The 17,892-nt window shown below is 45.7% G+C and overlaps 4 protein-coding genes across 7 annotated transcripts; 2 read left to right on the top strand and 2 right to left on the bottom strand.

Annotated features, from left to right (window-relative positions):
* The first annotated feature begins 65 nt into the window (after nt 1–65).
* Nucleotides 66–1,216, top strand: epdr1 (ependymin related 1). The gene is made up of 3 exons (XM_087811575.1): nt 66–428; nt 652–860; nt 949–1,216. The coding sequence occupies exons 1-3, from the start codon at nt 193–195 to the stop codon at nt 1,140–1,142; spliced, it is 639 nt and encodes a 212-aa protein (XP_087667701.1). The 5' UTR covers nt 66–192; the 3' UTR covers nt 1,143–1,216.
* A 282-nt stretch (nt 1,217–1,498) lies between these two features.
* LOC148063928 (uncharacterized) lies at nt 1,499–3,898 on the bottom strand. 3 transcript variants are annotated; one of them, XM_087811573.1, is made up of 4 exons: nt 3,804–3,898; nt 2,947–3,355; nt 2,815–2,875; nt 1,499–2,758 (listed from the first exon to the last, which is right to left on the bottom strand). In XM_087811573.1, exons 1-4 carry the CDS (start codon nt 3,854–3,856, stop codon nt 2,064–2,066), a joined length of 1,218 nt encoding a protein of 405 aa, XP_087667699.1. In that variant the 5' UTR covers nt 3,857–3,898; the 3' UTR covers nt 1,499–2,063. The 3 variants fall into 3 exon arrangements, with proteins under 3 accessions (XP_087667699.1, XP_087667698.1, XP_087667700.1); XM_087811572.1 differs by having other exon boundaries at nt 3,800–3,868; XM_087811574.1 differs by having other exon boundaries at nt 2,947–3,303; nt 3,800–3,815.
* Nucleotides 3,899–3,997: 99 nt separating this feature from the next.
* On the bottom strand, nt 3,998–6,832 carry LOC148063927 (uncharacterized). The gene is made up of 4 exons (XM_087811560.1): nt 6,654–6,832; nt 5,880–5,947; nt 5,759–5,822; nt 3,998–5,691 (listed from the first exon to the last, which is right to left on the bottom strand). The coding sequence occupies exons 1-4, from the start codon at nt 6,823–6,825 to the stop codon at nt 5,039–5,041; spliced, it is 957 nt and encodes a 318-aa protein (XP_087667686.1). The 5' UTR covers nt 6,826–6,832; the 3' UTR covers nt 3,998–5,038.
* Nucleotides 6,833–7,302: 470 nt separating this feature from the next.
* On the top strand, nt 7,303–16,576 carry dnaaf11 (dynein axonemal assembly factor 11). 2 transcript variants are annotated; one of them, XM_087811557.1, is made up of 11 exons: nt 7,303–7,376; nt 8,751–8,918; nt 8,980–9,057; nt 9,158–9,330; nt 9,401–9,753; nt 11,050–11,124; nt 11,601–11,666; nt 12,498–12,567; nt 13,805–13,900; nt 13,967–14,055; nt 16,284–16,576. In XM_087811557.1, exons 1-11 carry the CDS (start codon nt 7,367–7,369, stop codon nt 16,453–16,455), a joined length of 1,350 nt encoding a protein of 449 aa, XP_087667683.1. In that variant the 5' UTR covers nt 7,303–7,366; the 3' UTR covers nt 16,456–16,576. The 2 variants fall into 2 exon arrangements, with proteins under 2 accessions (XP_087667683.1, XP_087667682.1); XM_087811556.1 differs by lacking the exon at nt 7,303–7,376 and having other exon boundaries at nt 8,668–8,918.
* Nucleotides 16,577–17,892: the final 1,316 nt, after the last annotated feature.

Raw genomic sequence — 17,892 nt, 5'->3', positions numbered from 1 at the left:
TTCGGGATGAAATTGCTCAAAGTGTCTGTTCTGGTCCATTTAGAAGTTTTCAAGTAGATTTAATGTTTATGTTGATGTCTTTGAACTTGAGGACTTTGTTCTGAAGGTCCAACCGGAAGCCCCGCTGCTATGCAAACACGGGGAGCTTGACGTCGCTCAGACAGAACCGAGCTGCCACCCGAACCACGTACAATGGATCGACTGTTGCTCCTGCTCGTGGCCGCCCTGGGGCCTCTCCTGCTGGGCCTGCAGGTGCTGGCCGCGCCCCGGACCCCGCAGCCGTGCAGCGCCCCGCTCCAGTGGGAGGGCAGGTGGGTCCAGTACGACCACAGCTCCGGCCGGAACCGACGGGCCGCGGTCTCCTACGACGCCCAGAACCAGAGGATCCGGGTTCTGCAGCAGCACAAGAAACACACCCCGTGTCAGAGGTTTGTGGAGCCGAGATTGACTGTGACGTCACTAGTTTTTCTGTTGTTGACTGGGGGTCTCGAACAATGGTGCGGGTTCTTTTCAGTGACGTCATGGCAGTAGTTTTTTTTTGGCAAACTTGAGTTCATTCCACTCGGAACCCGATCAGATTACAGGATCGATAGTTGCACTTGGCCAGTTTGCACAGCAGGGGGCGCTAAAGAGGCTGGTGGTGTTTTTCAGGTTCTTCGAGTACATCTTCCTGTACCAGAGCATGGTGATGTTCCAGATCGACCAGAAGACCCTGGACTGCTCCAAGGTGGCGCTGACCGACGCCTTCGACCCGTTCGACATCCCGCTCAACTCCACCTTCGAGGACCAGTACGTCATCGGCGGCCCCGGGGACAACGTGGAGGTCCAGGAGTGGTCCGACAGGAAGCCGGCGCGCAAACGTAAGGCTTGACCCACACAGTTCTAAAACTTTATTGATGCAAAAGCGTGAACACAGTGTGACCGTGGCGCTGGTTCTTGTCCTTTTAGACGAGACCTGGGTCGGGGTCTACACCCTGAAGGACTGCTACCCGGTCCAGGAGACCTACAGCTTCAACAGCAGCGTGGTCACGTCCACGCGCATCTTCAGCCTGCAGCTCGGCATCAGTGACCCAAACGTCTTCACGCCGCCCAGCACCTGCGGGGAGGCTCAGCCCGTCCTGATGGACCAGAACCACTGCTGAGCACTTCAGCTGCCGGTCCGGGAGTTGACCTCTCGACCTTTGGTCGAAATAACAATAAAACCACTAACAAAATATTTTTAAAAACTTTGTGTTGTGCATTTTTAGATAAATAGAAATTTCACCCTTTGGGGAAATTGGGAGTGTGTGTGTGTTTGTATGTACGTGTGGATGATTGTGTACAGTTACATTTTTACGTGTATGTTTATTTTTTGTGTGTATGTATAGAGGTGTATGTGTGAGGGCCTGTTTGTTTTGTGTATGTTCATATGTGTGAGTATTTTAGTGTTTGTGTGTATATGTTGTTTTTTAGTGTGCATATAGTGTATATGTGTGTGTGCCAGTGTTTGTTGTGGTATGTGTGTGCGTTCGTGTTTTAAAATGTGTGTGTGAATACACATTTGTTTTTTGTATGTTCATGTGCGAGTATTTTAGTATCTGTGTGTATATGTTGCAGTTTTTTTTAGTGTGCTTGTACGTGCGAGTATTTGTGTGTGTGACTACACGTTTGTTTTTTGTATGTTTATGTGTAAGTATTTTAGTATTTGTGTGTATATGTTGTGTTTTTTTAGTGTGCATGTTTGTGTGTTCGTATCAGAATCACTAACTTATTGCTAGTGTTAGTTGTGGTTTATATGTGTGTGTTTTTAATGTGTGCGTGTATGTTTTAAATGTGTGTTTGTATGTGCGAGTATTTGTGTGTGTGACTACCCATTTGTTTTGTGTATGTTCATATGTGTGATTTTGTTTACATGTACATACGTTTGTGTGTATGTTTTTTAAAATGTGTAGGTTTTTTGCATCTTTGTTTATATGTGCATGTGTGTGTTTGTTTATCTTAATTGTTTTTGTTTGTGTGTCAGAACAGTAGTTGTGAGAAGATGAAGATAAAAATGAAGGACTTCTGGATGTGACCAGAACCTTCTAGTCCAAGTCCAAACCAGGCATCAACAGTGTCCTGCAGGTCTCTGAAGGTCCCGACTGTGGTCTCTGGTCTAAGGCGTGACGTTTCTTCATGTGCAGTCTGAGCGAGTACTTGGAGATGAAGCCTCTGGAGCAGAGCGAGCAGTTGAAGGGTCTCATGCCCGAGTGGATGCTCAGGTGGGACTTCAGGTGGGCCGACTGCGTGAACTTCTTGCCGCACTGCGTGCAGCTGAAGGGTCTCTCGCCCGTGTGGGTCCGCATGTGCACGGCCAGGTTCTGCGACGTGGCGTAGGTCTTGGTGCAGATGGTGCAGATGAAGCGCTGCGTCCTGGAGTCCCCGCAGGTGGAGAACTCGTACTGGAAGTTCTCGGGCAGCTCGTCGTCCTGGGACGAGCCCTGGACCATCACCAGGCCGAAGGAGTCCTTGCTCTGGCCGTAGTGCGGGAAGGTCCCGTGGCCCTGCGACGACTCGCTCCACGTCACGTCCACCTCGGCCACGTCCGACTCCATCAGGGACCCCCGCCGCTCCGGGTCCATCTGACCCGCGTACAGACCCATCTGGCTGGTCCCGGCCGAGTCCACGCGGAGCGGCGTGGAGCACCCGGGCTCGCTGGCGGGAGAGTCCAGATGGAAGACTCGACCGGGCGCCTTCTTTTCATCCCCAGGTTTGCTCTGAGAGTCCGAGCAGGTCGGTTCTGAAACCCAGACATTTCTCAGCGATTAATGGTTCGACTCGGCTTCCGTAGCTCACCTTCACTGAAGCAGTCGTTGCTGTCCGAGTCCTCGTCTTTGATCAGCACCACATCTGGAATCTGCACAACATCCACACCTGTCAGGTTACTCCTGCTACTCCGTTTTACTCCCCGGAAGTGGACGTGTTTACCTCCGTCGCGACCGTCCGCCGCTGCGGCGGCGATGGTTCCGGTTCTTTGTCCGCCAACACACCTCCGCCGCGGCCGAGGATGGACTCGATGAGGTTCAGCTTCTTCCGCAGGTCCTGGTTCTCTTTGTGGCTCCGGACGATCTCCGCCTGCATCGCCGTGTATCCCGCGCCCACGAGCCCCAGGATCTCCTCCACGGCCGCGCGCGTCAGCGAGCCCAGGATCTCGGACAGCTGGTCCCGGAGAGTTTGGCTGGACAGGACGGACATGGCCAGACCCGACATGAGCTGCAGCTGGTGCGGGGGCTCGAAGCGCTCGGTACCGAAACCAGAAACGGCGGATAATCTGGAGGAACACTTCTTCGTCCGAAGGCGGAAGGGTTTCACCGCCACCAAGTGGTCCGGAAGAGAACTGCAGGTTAGTATTTTTTATTTATTTTAATGATTTATCCATTTTTTTTATTATTAAATAACATAATTGAGAACTTTGGGGAATTGTCCATAGATATGAGAGTGTGTGTGAATGATTGTCTGTCTTTGTGTACCCTACAAATGACTGTTTGTTTCTCTTTGTTCTTTTTTTTATTTTGATTTATTTTTATTTTTTATTTTTATTTTTTATTTATTTTTAAGGAAAAATTGCTGTATTTTCTGTGGCTATTGGAAAAAAAAACAATTTATCAATATCAATAAAGTTTTACCTTACCTTACCTTACCTTACCGGTGTCCTGTCCAGGGTGTCCCCTGCCTCTCGGCCTATGATACTTTATACTTTATTGAATATTGTTTTGATTGTTTAAGCGCTTTGTGACCCTGGTCTGGAAAAGCGCTATACAAATAAAAATGACTTACTTACTTACTGGGATAGGCTCCAGTCTCCCTGCGGTAGAAAATGAATGAATGAATAATGCATCCCTTTACAAAAGAACGTGTGCCATAAAAGGACAACATAATGAAAGGTAAGACATTCAAAAAATAATATATAATAATAATATTAAAGTCGTACAAGTTACTTTATTACCAGATTGAAGTCGTACAAAATACCAGACTAAAGTCGTAGAAAAATATTTTTATTATGATATTAAAGCTGTCAAAATACTTTATTACAAGTTTAATGTTGTCATAATACTTTATTACGAGATCAGAGTCGTACAAGATACTTAAATACCAGATTAAAGTCGTCATAATACTTTATAACGAGATCAGAGTCGTACGAGATTAAAGTCATAGGAACAACATCTCACAATAAAGTGTTTTGTAAGCTCGTAATAAGTTATTTTTCTACGACTTTAATGTCGTAATAATGTATAAAAGGTTTTAAAATTTGTCATTGTACTATCCTTTTATATCTTCTACCCTTAATGGCTCAACTGAAAATGAAATATTGTTTTACGCACACACTCATTTAACACAAAACTCAATTAAGTCAATGCAATGTGTTCTTTAATCTACACAGCAGTTAAACACAAACTTGAACGTATCAAACAGAATGAAAGAAAAAAAAAATCTCTGGGAAGTGCAGTTTTTAAAAGCATTGTGAGACTCGGCTCAACAAGGGGTTATGAATTAAACTGCCAGCAGGTAGAAACTGTTTTTAATTTAAAATTTAGATTAACATTATTATTGCTCTTAAAACAAACTCTTAAACCCTCCCAGTTTGGTTTTAAAAAGTCAAATGTTGAATATGTTCACTTGGACATTCAATGAATGTGCACGTGTAAATATAAGTGGGATAAAAGTTATACTTTTAAATAGCATGTCTTTCATTTTGTTTGAAATTAGAAATGTACACGTAAAAAACTCCCCCCAAAGTACATATTGTATTCAAAAATTACAGTATTCACACTTGTAGTTTTCTTCATTTATAAAAATTCAGTCCATTGTGGTCAGAGACCACCGGTGTCGTCATGGTGATGAAGGACAGGTCCGGCTAAAGAATTCTGGTGAAGGGTTATGAAGATAACTCGTGTTGGATCAGAACCTGCTCATCACACAAAAATCAAAAACTCCCAAAAACAGATTTCCGGTTTTAATGTTGTAAAGTCCAGAGTCCGGGCCATCATCTTTGGTGCCGCCTTGGTCATGTGACCGTTCCCTAAACGTCGCCGGGCTCGGTCCGGTGGTGCTTCTGCTGGTGGATCCGCAGGTTCTGTTTGCCGGCGAACCTCTTCCCGCAGTGCTGGCAGGCGTACGGCCGCTCGCCCGTGTGGACGCTCTGGTGCGTCTTCAGGTGACCCGACTGGGTGAAGCGTTTGCCGCACTGGGCGCAGCTGTACGGCCGCTCGCCCGTGTGCACGCGCACGTGCGTCTCCAGGATCCGGGACGAGGTGAACCGCTTGCCGCAGAACCGGCAGACGAAGCGGCGGTCCCTGCAGTAACGATCCACGGCGTCCAGCCCGGGACCCATGTCGATGAGTTGGTCGGACAGGTAGCTGGCCGGCTTCAGGTACTGACACGGTAGGCCGAACCCGGGACTGGGCCACGAAGAGATGGCGTTGATCGTGTTGTCCGGCACCGGTTCTGACCCGAATGTTTCCCTCACGGCTCCGGAAGAACCTTCGCCGCCCGAGTCCGTCGTGTCGTCCAACTCTATCCTGGGGGACACGTTGGCGGGACAGGTGGAACCACCGGACCTCTGAGACGGAACCTGGTCCGGCGACATGTCCCACTGCTCCACCGACGGGACAGGCATCTTCATCGTCACGGAGACCTCATGTCCCTCGTCTTTGATGGACCGGACCTCCACGCCTGCGGAGACGGAACACACCTCAGGAGTAGAACGAGTCATGCTTGTAAAAGTGAGACGGTTCCTCACCTTCTTCGTCGGACTCCGTCTTGATCACAACCACGTCGCGCTGAGTCTCTCCTCGCGGTCTCTCCTGGGGATCAACACCAGTGTTTTAGTGAAGCATCGACAACCTTCACGACCTTCTCACCTCTGCGTGAGCCTTGATCAAGGAGCTCTGTGGTCCCGACTCCTCGTGTTGACATGTCGTCTTGTTTCCTAGTGGGAGTCAATCATAGCAAAAAGTTAATCTGATCCAGCCTTACACACCAGCTCGGGCTCTGAGGTCTGTGGATCAGAATCTACTGATGGTTCCACGCACACGGTTCAGGACCAGAGGAGAGAAATCCTTCCAGGCTGTTGCTCCTAAGCTTTGGAACGATCTTCCTCTCTCTTTGCGCTTGATGATCTACTGACTCCTTCAAGAAACATCTTAAGACGTTTTTATTTGTTCAGGCTTTTCCTTGATTTTCTGTAACTCCTGTTGTGTTATCAGTTGTTATCTTGATATTTAAAGTATATACTTTATTGAATATTGTTTTGATTGTTTAAGCGCTTTGTGACCCTGGTCTGGAAAAGCGCTATACAAATAAAAATTACTTACTAATAAAAACGCCTCCTAATGGCGCCCCCTGCTGGTGTCTTTCTCTCTCCATCTCCTACAAACATGGAGGTCGAGTTCGGACACAAACCTCAGTGATGATCAGTCTCTGGATCACCGAGACCACATTTTAAATGATCTGGTTCTACCCTGAACTTAACCACAAGTCCCAGGACCCCCAGGTCCAGAGTTTACTCGTAATGTAGGTCACAAACACACACAACGTATTTCAGCTACACACAAGTGACGTCACCACGACTTAAGCGAGCCAAAAACACCCCTGATCCCAGACACCATCGGGTCCTGGGGGGGTCTAGGACTCACCTACGGGGTCCAGCGTCAGCAGCTTCCGCCTCAGCGCCTCGTTCTCGGCGCGACAGCGTCGAACCTCCTGCTGAAGAGCCTCGCAGCTCCGGTCCAGCAGCCCGGTGATCTCCGCCACGGCGGCCGCGGTCAGCGCCTCCATGATGGACGTCAGCTGGACTTGGAACGACATGTGGGTCGCTATCGTGCCTCGAGGCTTCTTTTTGTTTGGCAGAAGCTTGTTGTGTTTTGATCGCGTCCACCTGCCTTTTGTCGGCGGAAAAGATGCTGCTCGTTGTAGCTGTACAGCACTTCCGGATCAAACGATCAAAATAAAAGCTCGTAAAGCTGTTAACCAATCAGCAGCTCTCTGTTCTATGCGATTAAATAAATATATTATTAATTAAAATTGTTTGACAGAAAATTGATTGTATAAAGTTCTTTAAAAAAATAATCCTTGTCAGAAGCTAACGGCTAAAGAAGTAACTGTTAGCTCTAAGCTAGCACCACCACCAACTACGCACACCCGTGACTTCTCCGTCCAAAGTACACAATTCACAAAGAAGTGACCTTATAAACGTCGTCATTCATTTGGTCAACATAGAAGTCTTTGTAGTAGTATTGTAGTTTATCCTCACGGGCGCCTGGTGGCAGTAGAGCGCGACTGCGCTCTTGACGGACACCACGAGAGAAGAAGAAGCAAAAGCCGTTTCCATGACAACGCGAGGGTCGCCATGGTATACAGTGAGTGAAATAAATAAAAGTTCTAGAACAAGCCAAACTTGTTTACTATTTCTACGATTGTGTTCTATGTATTTGTGCGGCGTCTGTGTTAATATGTATTTACCTGTATCTATGTTTTCTCGTGTGAGTGTGTGTTTTCTTGTGAGCATGTGTGTGTTTATGTATTTCCTGGTGTGTTTGTATTCGCCTGTTTCTATATGTACTTCTGTGTTCGTTGGTTTCCTTGTGTGTGTCTATGAGTATGTGTCTGTGTGTTTATATGTACTTTTGTGTGTGTTTATGAAAATATGTTTGTCTATATATGTTATGTTAATCTGTCTATGAGTATATGTGTGTCTGTCTATGTACATGCGTTTCTTGTGGTTGTGTGTCTATGAATATGTGTTTGTGTGTTTATATGTGTTTTTGTGTATGTGTATGAAAATATGTTTGTCTATGTGTGTTTTTTTGTGTGTCTATGAGTATATGTCTGTCTGTCTATGTACATGCGTTTCTTGTGGTTGTGTGTCTATAAATATGTGTTTGTGTGTTTATATGTGCTTTTGTGTGTGTTTATGAAAATATGTTTGTCTATATATGTTATGTTAATCTGTCTATGAGTATATGTGTGTCTGTCTGTGTACATGGGTTTCTTGTGGTTGTGTGTCTATGAATATGTTTGTGTGTATATATGTGTTTTCTGGTGAGTGTGTCTAAGAGTATATTTCTGTCTGTTTATGTATATGTATGGTATATATATATATATATATATATATATGGTTTTCTTGTGTTTGTGTGTCTTGTGTGTTTGTCTATGACTGAATGTTTGTGTGTCTACATGTGTTTTCTTGTGTGTGTGTGTGTGTGTGTGTGTCTATGACTGAATGTTTGTGTGTCTACATGTGTTTTCTTGTGTGTGTGTGTGTGTGTGTGTGTGTGTGTGTGTGTCTATGACTGAATGTTTGTGTGTCTACATGTGTTTTCTTGTGTGTGTGTGTGTGTGTGTGTGTCTATGACTGAATGTTTGTGTGTCTCTAATGTATGTGTTTTCTTGTGTGTGTGTCTATGAATGTATGTTTGTGTGTCTCTAATGTATGTGTTTTCTTGTGTGTTTGTCTATGACTGAATGTTTGTGTGTCTACATGTGTTTTCTTGTGTGTGTGTGTGTGTGTGTGTGTCTATGACTGAATGTTTGTGTGTCTACATGTGTTTTCTTGTGTGTGTGTGTGTGTGTGTGTGTGTGTGTCTATGACTGAATGTTTGTGTGTCTACATGTGTTTTCTTGTGTGTGTGTGTGTGTGTGTGTGTGTGTGTCTATGACTGAATGTTTGTGTGTCTCTAATGTATGTGTTTTCTTGTGTGTGTGTCTATGAATGTATGTTTGTGTGTCATCAGTCACCGAGGACTTGATCCGTAAGCGAGCGGAACACAACGAGTGCGAGATCTTCTCTCTGGAGGAAGTGTCTCTGCACCAGCAGGACATCGAGAGGATCGAGCACGTCGGCAGATGGTGCCGCGACCTGAAGATCCTGTACCTGCAGAACAACCTCATCCCTCGCATCGGTGAGTCTGCTCCGCTCCGAGTCCCTGACGGGTCACTGAGCAGTGTTGTCGTCACTCTCAGAAAATGTGGGTCGTCTGAAGAAGCTGGAGTACCTGAACCTGGCGCTGAACAACATCGAGCTCATCGAGAACCTGGAGGGTGAGTGAACCGTAACATTATGACCACCGAGTCTGGTGAAGCTCTAGGACATCCTCTCTGACCGGCAGGTGGTCATAATGTAACCGTGTGACTGTGGCAGGTTGTGAGAGTCTCCAGAAGTTGGACTTGACCGTGAACTTCGTGGGTCAGCTGAGCAGCGTGGACTCGCTGAGGGGGAACCTGCACCTGAGAGAACTCTTCCTGGTCGGGAACCCCTGCACAGACTTCCAGGACTACCGACAGTACGTGGTGGCAACACTCCCGCAGCTGCAGGTGACCTCTTCACACCAGAACTACTAGATGACCTCACAGATGGAGTGATGAACGGATGAATGACCCACAGTGGCTGGACGGGACCCGGATCACCCGCTCCGAGAGGATCCTGGCATCTCAAGGACTGGAGGAGGCTCGGAGGAGAGTCCTGGTCCAGGAGCGGGAGTACAGGAGGAAGAGAGCCAAGCAAAAGGAGGAGTTACAGAGGAGTGACAGCGACTCTTGGGGGCAAGAAGAGGGGATCTCAGAGGAGAATCGGGAGGAGAATCAGGAGAAGAACCAGAAGGAGAATCAGGAGAAGAACCAGGAGGAGAACCAGGAGGAGCGGGAACGACAGTTCTGGCACACACCATGTTTGTTCACACCTGAGTCTCGTCTGGAGACTCATCGCCACCTGGAGGAGACACGAAGATCAGACGACAAGTGAGTCAGTCCTGATCTGCTCCACGTCTCAAATCCACAATCTACTCAAGGTCAAGTCTGGGATTTAAACCGACAAACATCATTGTTAAGCACATATTTACACACACACGGATACACACAGACACAAATACAGTGTATACACATACTGAACACATAAATACACACATGTATACGCACATTTATACACACACATATGCATATACTCACACAAATACAGTATATTGTATACACGCATACACATATATCTACACACACACATGTATAAAATACAAACATTTTTTACAAAATTACAATATACTAAAAAACACCCATACACAAATGCACACACATATACATATACTGTACATGTACACACTCATATACACTTATACACACACATACCTACACAAAAATATACTGTACATATACACCTTCACACACACATATAGTATACCGCATACACACAAACACACAAATATACACACAGTACACTGCATACACATACACACATAAATATATATATACATACACATACAGTATACTGCATACACATACACACACATATATACACACACACAGTATTGTACATAGATATATACACATAAAGATATATACACACACATACAGTATACTGCATACACATACACACACATATACACACACACAGTATACTGCATACATATACACACACATATATACAAACAGTATACTGCATACACATACAAACATAAATATATATACACACACATACAGTATACTGCATAAAAATATACAAACACATATATATACACACACACCGTATACTGAATACACATACACACATATATATATACACACACACCGTATACTGCATACACATACACACACACCTATACACACACACACACACACACATACATTATACTGCATACACATACACATATACACACACACACACATACATTATACTGCATACACATACACATATATACACACACAGTATACTGCAAACGAATAAACAAAAACATTATAATGCATACACACGCATATATACACACATACAGTATACTGCATACACACACATATATACACACACAGTACACTGCATACACACATACAGCATACTCCATAAACGTACAAACACAATATACTGCATACACACACACATATATACACACACAGTATACTGCATACACACATACAGCATACTCCATACACGTACAAACACAATATACTGCATACACACACATATATACACACACAATATACTGCATACACACACATATATACACACACAATATACTGCATACACATGCTAAGACTTTCTTGTGTCTGCAGGAAAGAAGAGAAGAAGTCAAGGAGAAGGACTTTAATAACTGCTGATGGTCGAGTGATGAATGTCAACGAACCCAAGTATGAACACACACACGTACGCACACACCTACACACACACACACACACACACACACACACACAGACACGTTGACTTTGATGACTCGGCTGCGATCATAAACTCATGATGACTGACTCGGTTTGACCTGCGCGGCCTTCAGGTCGCTCTGAATCTGCTCGCCTGCCTTAATGAGCGAGTAGGTGTGAGGCGGGGGGTCAGGGAGCCGGAGGGGTCGCTACATTATCCTGCGTATGAGCGAGGAGGTCGCGGCGGGTCAAGGCCCACAAACACAGCCGACTTCATTTGTCACTGAGCCGAACCCTCCGGAGGATCCACGTGACCGCCGGACCTGAAGCTCAGAACCTTGAGATGAACATGAGGAGCAGCTGGTGATGTGACAACAACACTGTCTAAGAAGAGACTCTGATGATGACGAGGATACGAATGATTTCATTAAAAACTGATCAAATCCATACAAAGTGTATTTTTGTTCCAGACTGGACTTCAGCCTGACTGAGGACGATGAGAACGGTCTGGTGGTCCTGGAGCTGCAGGTGTTCAGGTGAACGTCTTCTAACTAATGAAAACATGTTTTTACTTCCTGAAGCACCTGGTGCACGTATGAACAAACGTCTCTCCACAGACACATGTATGAACAAACGTCTCTCCACAGACACATGTATGAACAAATGTCTCTCCACAGACACATGTATGAACAAATGTCTCTCCACAGACACATGTATGAACAAACGTCTCTCCACAGACACATGTATGAACAAACGTCTCTCCACAGACACATGTATGAACAAACGTCTCTCCACAGACACATGTATGAACAAACGTCTCTCCACAGACACATGTATGAACAAACGTCTCTCCACAGACACATGTATGAACAAACGTCTCTCCACAGACACATGTATGAACAAACGTCTCTCCACAGACACATGTATGAACAAACGTCTCTCCACAGACACATGTATGAACAAATGTCTCTCCACAGACACATGTATGAACAAACATCTCTCCACAGACACATGTATGAACAAACGTCTCTCCACAGACACATGTATGAACAAACGTCTCTCCACAGACACATGTATGAACAAACGTCTCTCCACAGACACATGTATGAACAAACGTCTCTCCACAGACACATGTATGAACAAACGTCTCTCCACAGACACATGTATGAACAAACGTCTCTCCACAGACACATGTATGAACAAACGTCTCTCCACAGACACATGTATGAACAAACGTCTCTCCACAGACACATGTATGAACAAACGTCTCTCCACAGACACATGTATGAACAAACGTCTCTCCACAGACACATGTATGAACAAACGTCTCTCCACAGACACATGTATGAACAAACATCTCTCCACAGACACATGGACACGTCGCTGCTGGACGTCGACATCCAGCCCACCTACGCACGAGTGACCGTCAAAGGGAAGGTAGGTGTCACGTCAGCGTCACTTGTTGTCATAGCAAGATGTTGTCATGGCTTAATGTCGTCATGGTCATGTGTTGACATGGTTACGTATTGCCATTGTTGTGTTGTCACAGTCACGTGTTCTTATGGTAACATGTTGTCACGGACACATGTTGTCATGGACATATGTTGACACGGTTACGCATTGTCGTTGTTATGTTTTCTCACAATTACATGTTGTGTGTTTACATGTTGTCATGGTTATATGTTGAAGTGGTAACATACTGTCATGGTTACATATTGCTGCGGTTACATGTTTTCATTGTCACATGTTGTCGTGGTTGCATGTTGTTGTAGTTACATGATGTAGTTGCATGTTTTCATTGTCACGTGTTGTCATGGTTACATGTTGTTGTAGTTACATGTTTTCATTGTCACGTGTTGTCATGGTTACATGTTGTTGTAGTTACATGTTGTTGTAGTTACATGTTTTCATTGTCACGTGTTGTCATGGTTACATGTTGTTGTAGTTACATGTTGTTGTAGTTACATGTTTTCATTGTCACGTGTTGTCATGGTTACATGTTGTTGTAGTTACATGTTTTCATTGTCACGTGTTGTCATAGTTACATGTTGTTGTAGTTAAATGTTGTCATTGCCATGTGTTTTCATGGTTATATGTTGTCATGGACATATGTTGACATGGTTACATATTGACGTGGTTATATATTGTTACAGTTACATGTTTTGTGTTAACATGTTGTCATGGTTATATGTTCAAGTCATTACATGTTGTCATGGTTACATATTGCCACGGTTACATGTTGTAATTGTCACGTGTTGTCACGGTTACATGTTGTCGTAGTTACATGTTTTCATTGTCACGTGTTGTCATAGTTACATGTTGTCGTAGTTACATGTTGTCAGTGCCTTGTGTTGTCATGGTTATAAATTGTCACGTCTTCAAGGTCACATGTTTCACAGCCTGAAAAAGTTTGTTCAATTTTGTCACAAAGTTTTGAGAGTCTGGGGAGGTGCAGGACGGGGGAGGGGGACCTTATGTTCCGTCAGCATCTCTCTCCGACCGGTTCTGACTGTCCAGACCTAAAGTTTGCGGCTGGCGTGGCTCCAGCCGGTGGGTGAGGTCGTGGAGGTTCTGGTCCGAAGCGTGCTGGAGTCCTCAGAGTGTTTCTAAAATAAGACGACGAGGCGTCGGCTCCTTAATCTCACTAATTAAACTTTGATAATTGACTCTGCAGATATTCCAGATCCTGCTGCCGGCTGAAGTCAATCCCGACAGCTCTGCGGCGCGGCGCTCCCAGACCACCGGACACCTGCTGCTCACCATGCCCCGGGTAGGTCCAGAACACGACCTCCCCGGTCCAGTTCTTCACGTCATCGCTGATGTCATTGCTCTGCAGGCTGACGGGAGGATCAGAGGGACCATAACCGTCCCCCGACCGATCCTGGAGGTCCAGACCCGCCTCAGCAAATCCCAGGACCAGAAGAGGTAACTCGGACCATCCGAGAAGTGGGATCAGTTAGTCGGAATCATCTCCGGTCCAGACAACAATGTGTCAAAGAGTTAGTGGCCCATAAACGCTGGTCAGCAGGATGAGTTGACACATCCAGTGGTTCTGATGAAGTGGACCTTCGTCTCTCTGGGATGATTCGTCTGCTGCTGAGCAGCTGCTGTAAATCTCTGATGCTGCACCCGGACTCTAAATCCTCCTGCTGACACCAGCACCAGCACCTCAGTCCGGTTCTGACCCGACAACTCATCATGAGCGTGTGAATGTTGACACCCAACTGTAGGCTGAGGATGATGATGATGAAGGTGATGAAGATAATGATATTGGTAGTGATGATGAGAATGATGATGTTGTTAGTGTTACTGATGATGAAGATGATAGAGAATGAGAAGATGATATCGATCATGATGAAGATGAAGATGGTGGTGATAAGGATGATTAAGACGATGAGTATGATGATGAAGAAGGTTATGAATGATGATGATGATGGTGATGATGAAAATGACGACGATGCAGATGAACAAGTGATAACAAATGATGAAGATGGTGCTGATGAAGTAGAGATGAAGATTTGTTTGATGATGGTGGTGAAAATGATGAAGACGATGATTTTTATATGGAAGTGTACAATGAAGATGATGATGATAATGATCATGAAAATGATGAAGATGATGGTGATGATAATGATTATGAAGATGGTAATGATGAGTAAGAGGGTGATGAATATAATGAAGAAGATGATGATGATGAAGATGGTGGTGATGATGAAGATAATGAAGATGATGGTGGTGATGATGAAGATGATGATAATGAAGATGATGATGAAGACCATGGTGGTGATGAGAAAAAAGGGCGATGAAGATGGTGGTGATGATCATGAAGGTGATGATGAAGATGGTGGTGATGATGAAGATGATGATGAAGACCATGGTGGTGATGAGAAAAAAGGGCGACGAAGATGGTGGTGATGATCATGAAGTTGATGATGAAGATGGTGGTGATGATGAAGATGATGATGAAGACCATGGTGGTGATGAGAAAAAAGGGCGATGAAGATGGTGGTGATGATCATGAAGGTGATGATGAAGATGGTGGTGATGATGAAGATGATGATGAAGACCATGGTGGTGATGAGAAAAAAAGGGCGATTAAGATGGTGGTGATGATGATGAAGGCGATGGTGGTGATGATGAAGATAATGAAGATGATGGTGGTGATGATGATGATGATGAAGATGATGAAGATGATGATAATGAAGATGATGATGATGAAGACCATGGTGGTGATGAGAAAAAAGGGCGATGAAGATGGTGGTGATGATCATGAAGGTGATGATGAAGATGGTGGTGATGATGATGATGATGACGAAGATGGTGGTGATGATGAAGATGGTGGTGATGATGAAGATGGTGGTGATGATGATGATGATGAAGATGGGTGTGATGAGGAAGAGGGTGATGATGATGAAGGGTTGTGTGGTCACATGTTTTACGAAGCTTAACACCAGCTATAACATTATCACTTGTGAAAGCTCATTGATCGTTGTGGGAGGAGGCCAGGGGCACACCTGGGACAATCTCTGCCACAGGAATGTCTCGGACCTCCTCTGTCAGCATCGGAAGTTCTGTGTTCTCGACTGAACCCGAGGCACCGATGGCCGTTGGCAACTTCTGACCTCGCCTCTTCCACGACCTCGCCGTCCCAACGGCCGACCATCCGGTCGATGCCGCCGCGTCGGCACTTCTGGTCTCAGCAGGTTCATTAAGCGGGTCGTGGAGCAGTGACGACCCCTCGCAGCCGAGCGTTAATCATCCCATCTGTCCTGTGGAGGCGCTGGCTCGTCCTGTTCCGGACCGGAACCTCCTATTTCACCCTTAAATGGAGACGATGTCGATCACATGTTTATTTTCCACATGGGGCTGGTTCTGGTACCGTGACTGTAGTAACCAGATTATATTTGTAGTATTGTTGAGTACTTGACTCTGGTGTTGCAGTATTTACAGACCACATGACTCTTGATGAAGTCGTAACTGCTTTCATTTGTTTTCAAACCAAAATATGTCCAAACATCAGCTTTAAAAGCCACTGGAGTCGACTGTATCCTCTCGTCCCCAGTCATCGCCAGGATTTCTTCGTTCCATTACCTGCGAGGTTCGGAACGACTTGCAACACAAAAAATGTACAAACGCTTTTTTTCTTCCCTCAGAGACGGTCCAGAGGTCCTGGAGGTGGACCCGAACTGCCGCCGCACACTGGACCTCCAAGTGGTACCACGACACACCGGAGGAGAAGGTCCGCTCCAGCTGCCCGGACCTGCTCCCGCCAGGACCCACAGTGAAGATTTTTTGGACGACCCCGACGTCCCCCCCTTAATGTGAGCTCTCTGGACCGGGAAGCGGTTCCAAAAACTCTAGCTCTCTGGACCCGAAGCGGGTCAGAACAGAACTGGAAGAAGTTCTTGGACTGAAAATGTTGTGACGTCATTGACGTGTTTGGAAATAAAAGCTTTGACGCGCAGAAGAGGTGTCTTCAAGTCTTTCCAGGTGTCTTCAGGTCTTTCCAGGTGTCTTCAAGTCTTTCCAGGTGTCTTCAAGTCTTTCCAGGTGTCTTCAGGTCTTTCCAGGTGTCTTCAGGTCTTTCCAGGTGTCTTCAAGTCTTTCCAGGTGTCTTCAGGTCTTTCCAGGTGTCTTCAAGTCTTTCCAGGTGTCTTCAAGTCTTTCCAGGTGTCTTCAGGTCTTTCCAGGTGTCTTCAGGTCTTCACATCTTTCCAGGTGTCTTCAAGTCTTTCCAGGTGTCTTCAAGTCTTCAGGTCTTTCCAGGTGTCTTCAAGTCCTTCCAGGTGTCTTCAGGTCTTCACGTCTTTCCAGGTGTCTTCAAGTCTTTCCAGGTGTCTTCAAGTCTTCAGGTCTTTCCAGGTGTCTTCAAGTCCTTCCAGGTGTCTTCAGGTCTTCACGTCTTTCCAGGTGTCTTCAAGTCTTTCCAGGTGTCTTCAAGTCTTCAGGTCTTTCCAGGTGTCTTCAAGTCCTTCCAGGTGTCTTCAGGTCTTCACGTCTTTCCAGGTGTCTTCAAGTCTTTCCAGGTGTCTTCAAGTCTTCAGGTCTTTCCAGGTGTCTTCAAGTCCTTCCAGGTGTCTTCAGGTCTTCACGTCTTTCCAGGTGTCTTCAAGTCTTTCCAGGTGTCTTCAAGTCTTTCCAGGTGTCTTCAGGTCTTTCCAGGTGTCTTCAAGTCCTTCCAGGTGTCTTCAGGTCTTTTCAGGTGTCTTCAGGTCTTTCCAGGTGTCTTCAGGTCTTTCCAGGTGTCTTCAAGGCTTTCCAGGTGTCTTCAAGTCTTTCCAGGTGTCTTCAGGTCTTTCCAGGTGTCTTCAGGTCTTTCCAGGTGTCTTCAAGTCTTTCCAGGTGTCTTCAGGTCTTTCCAGGTGTCTTCAAGTCTTTCCAGGTGTCTTCAAGTCTTTCCAGGTGTCTTCAGGTCTTTCCAGGTGTCTTTAAGTCTTTCCAGGTGTCTTCAAGTCTTTCCAGGTGTCTTCCGGTCTTTCCAGGTGTCTTCAAGTCTTTCCAGGTGTCTTCAAGTCTTTCCAGGTGTCTTCAAGTCTTTCCAGGTGTCTTCAAGTCTTTCCAGGTGTCTTCAGGTGAGCGTCGTCACGAGCGGTGTCACGCGCTCAAAACTAAGTTCGACATCGAGAATGACGTCACGGACCTTTTAAAGGTCTGGTCGTGTCGCTGACGTCACATGTGTTGACCCTCAAAAACAGTGGTCGTGAACTGAAGAAGACGCGGAGGCGCGACCGCCGTGTGTGCGTGACCAGGCTCGTGCGCGCT

The sequence above is a fragment of the Callionymus lyra genome, chromosome 16, assembly GCF_982586985.1.
Source record: "Callionymus lyra chromosome 16, fCalLyr1.hap1.1, whole genome shotgun sequence".
In the NCBI taxonomy this organism is placed as follows: domain Eukaryota; kingdom Metazoa; phylum Chordata; class Actinopteri; order Syngnathiformes; family Callionymidae; genus Callionymus; species Callionymus lyra.
The sequence above is the reverse complement of the archived record's forward strand: the minus strand, read 5'-3'. Positions and strand labels throughout refer to the sequence as shown.